At 34.3% G+C, this 3,566-nt stretch overlaps 1 protein-coding gene across 1 annotated transcript; it reads left to right on the top strand.

The window, feature by feature from the left end:
- Positions 1 to 347: 347 nt before the first annotated feature.
- Positions 348 to 1,226, top strand: LOC109147345 (zinc finger BED domain-containing protein RICESLEEPER 2-like). Its single transcript, XM_019295008.1, has one exon. The coding sequence runs from the start codon at positions 348 to 350 to the stop codon at positions 1,224 to 1,226; it is 879 nt and encodes a 292-aa protein (XP_019150553.1).
- Positions 1,227 to 3,566: the final 2,340 nt, after the last annotated feature.

Raw genomic sequence — 3,566 nt, forward strand, 5'->3', positions numbered from 1 at the left:
ATCCCGATGTGCCTTGTATCTCTAGAAACACACTTGTGTCTGACATTACTAAGATCTACTTTCAAGAAAAAGAGAAGCTTAAACAAGTGTTGGCAAATATCAAAAATAGAATTTGTTTAACTTCTGATGTATGGACTGCATGCACTAGTGAGGGATATATTTGCTTAACTGGGCACTTTGTTGATGTGAATTGGAAATTGAATAGCAAGATACTTTGCTTTGCTAAGATGCCTCCACCACACACAGGTTGTGAATTAGCTGCAAAAATATTTCAATTTTTGAAGGATTGAGGAATTGAAAGAAAGGTGTTCTCTTTGACGTTAGACAATGCATCTAGTAATGATAGTATGCAAAACATTTTAAAGGAGCAATTATCTTTTCATGATAGTTTGTTGTGTGATGGAGAGTTTTTCCACATTCGTTGTTCAGCCCATATATTAAATCTCATTGTACAAGAGGGGTTGAAAGTGGTTAATCCAGCTTTGCATAAAATTAGAGAGTCTGTCAAATATGTGAAAGGTTCTGAGGGTAGGATGCAGAAGTTTGAAGAATGTATAAGTGCAGTTGGTAACATTGATACTAGTATTGGTTTGAGATTGGATGTGGTTACTAGGTGGAACTCCACATATTTAATGTTGGAAAGTGCTATCAAGTACAAAAGGGCATTTGCTTCTCTTCAATTGAATGATAGACAGTATAAATTTTGCCCTTCAAATGAAGAATGGAAAAGGGGTGAGAAAATATGTGAGTTTCTTGAGCCATTTTATGAGGTGACAAATTTGATTTCCGGTTCTTCCTATCCTACCTCAAATCTTTATTTTATGCAAGTTTGGAAGATTGAAAGTATGTTGAAAGAAAACTTGGATAATGAAGATGTCTTGATAAGTGGAATGTGTAAAAAGATGTTTGACAAATTTGATAAATATTGGAGTGAATATAGTCTAGTGCTTGCATTTGGAGCTATTTTTGATCCAAGGATAAAGCTTGTAACATTGGAGCATTTATATGGGGAGGTTGAGAGTGATCCAACTAAACTTCAAGAAATGATTTCACTTTTGAAGACAAAGTTGAACAAGCTTTTTAGTGCTTATGCGGATATTATTACTCCACCTCTTTCTCAACCACAGTTTTCTCAAGTCACATCTTCAAGTATGCAAAGTGGAAGTTTAGGTAAAAGTCAAAGAAAAAGAGCATTTGAAGTAAGTATTTTAAGTTTGCATTTGTGATTGTGATAACATGTTTAATGTTTTAAATTTTAATTTCTAAGTTCTAACTAATGTACGCAATTAAAATGTATGATAGTCAAACTGTGAAGACGGTTGGAAAGTCAGAATTGGAAATTTATTTGGAGGAGCCAAAACTTGAATATGCATACTATGAGGATTTGAATATCTTGGATTATTGGAAAGAACGTATGCATAGATATCCTGCACTTGCATTGATGGCACGAGATGTTTTGGCTATCCCAATTACTACTGTTGCATCGGAATCGGCATTCTCTATTGGTGCTCGTGTGCTCATCAAGTATAGGAGTTGTACTTTGCCTGAAAAAGTGCAAGCACTTATTTGCACTAGAAATTGGTTGCATGGCTATGCTATTGGTAAGTTATTATATTTGTTTACAAAATAATGAAATATTTGATTATATTTTAGGTAGTTGATATTTTGGTGTATAGTAATTTAATTTTTAACTCTCTATTATGTTGAATTTTTATGTAGATACTGAAGAAAGTTCAAGTTCAACATCAAATTTGTCCTTTGAAGATTCAAATGTTGTAAATCTTGTTGATGAAAATGATGAAAATGAAGATGAAGATTGAAGATTGAAGAGGATGTGAATGTTGGAATATTTGGAATATTGGAATGATGTAATGGACTTATGATTTATGAACTTATGTAGTTAAGTAATTTGAATTTATGAACTTATGTAGTTAAGTAGTTATGAACTTTTGTAATTTTTAACTCTCTATTATGTTGAATTTTCATGTTTTGGACTCTATGGTATCAATTATCAATTTATCATCGACTCATCGTTGTCATGATGAACTAATTTGTGTTATTTAATATTTACTTATGAATAAATGTATTAAGTAGATAATATTTAAGTTATTAACATAGTCATGTACTCATATTATAGATTTAGAATTTAGATTTTACTATTTTAGGGACACATGACATGAATATTGAATAGTGAATACATGATACACAAAAATAAAAAAATAAAAAAAAATAAAAATAAAAATAAAAAATTAGGCGGGCTTGGCTTAGGTAGGGGCTTAAAAAAAAAAATAAGCCCGTTTCCTTAGGGCGGGGCGGGGCGGGCTGCCCCTACCTAAGCTCGTTTCCTTGGCGGGCTTTTTAGCCCGCCCCGCCAAAAGGCGGGCTTTGGCGGGCTCCGCCCCGCCAGCCCGTATTGACAGCTCTACTAATATGAAGGCTTTGATATCCCTTTTAACGTTTTTAAAGTCAACACTTGTTGCACCAATTTCAGAGTAATCCCCCACGATTTCTTTATACAAGTTGTAGCATTTTGTTGGGGCCAATATTTGTTTTGGTACAATCTGCAATAAATGTCTTATGTGCAGCACTGATGTTTCTATTCCCCTTTAGGAACTACTAGCTTTGCAACCAGCTCAGTTTGAAACTCTCGTCCTCTTTGGAATGGAAGATCCTTCTCCTGCATCTGCATTTGATTTGGAATGACAATGTTGAGCACCTGAATTCTTTAAGCATTCTCTACTGCAAACGATATGCTTTGTAACTATCATCCCATCCCGTGATTTTACTACAGAACTAAACATTGTATCAAATCCAACTTTTGCAGCATAGTTTTTGTAAAATTCAGTGGCAGCTTCCAATGTTTTAAAAGACATTCCAACAAATGGTTTGATCTCATCTTCACACTGCGGAGTCCAGTATTGTGTCATTCGAGGAGATATCGTCAAAGTATAACCATCGTTGTTGTTACTGGGATTCAAGCTGAGGTTATTTCCAAATTGCAAGTCACTGGAAACTGTAACATATAAACATTATGTTAATGGTGCGTGCATTTAAACCTTAAGGTGCGTGGTTTCAAGGCTTAATGTGCGTTAATTAAATTATCCACCAAAGTGTTAAGATTTTCAACTGCAAGTTTTAAGTGCGTAGATTTAAATCTTAAGGTGCGTGCTTTTAGTATATAAGGTGCGTATTTTGAAGGTTTAAGGTGCATTAATTTAATGACTTGACTGTCAAGTACTTAGTTTGTATACTTAAACCTTTAGGTGCATAAACTAACTGCTTAAGGTGCGCCCATTTAACACATAAGGTGTGCCAATGTAAGAGTGATTGAATTTAAGGTGCATAATTTTACTTTTTAAGGTGCGCCAAATTAATAACTACACTGACAAGCCCTTACTGCGTATACTAAAACCTTTTAGGTGCGTGAAGTAACTGCTTAAGGTGCGTAGTTGTAATGCTTAAGGTACGACAATGTAACAGTGGTAGAGTTCAAGGTGCGTAGTTTTGTTGTTTAAGGTGCGTGATTGAATTTAAGGTGCATAATTTTACTTTTTAAGATGCGTCAA

Source organism: Ipomoea nil, unplaced genomic scaffold, assembly GCF_001879475.1.
Source record: "Ipomoea nil cultivar Tokyo-kokei standard unplaced genomic scaffold, Asagao_1.1 scaffold1993, whole genome shotgun sequence".
NCBI lineage: Eukaryota > Viridiplantae > Streptophyta > Magnoliopsida > Solanales > Convolvulaceae > Ipomoea > Ipomoea nil.

Excerpts from the sequence above, each read along its gene's own strand:
- LOC109147345 (XM_019295008.1), top strand. The coding sequence starts at position 348 with ATGCAAAACATTTTAAAGGAGCAATTATCTTTTCATGATAGTTTGTTG.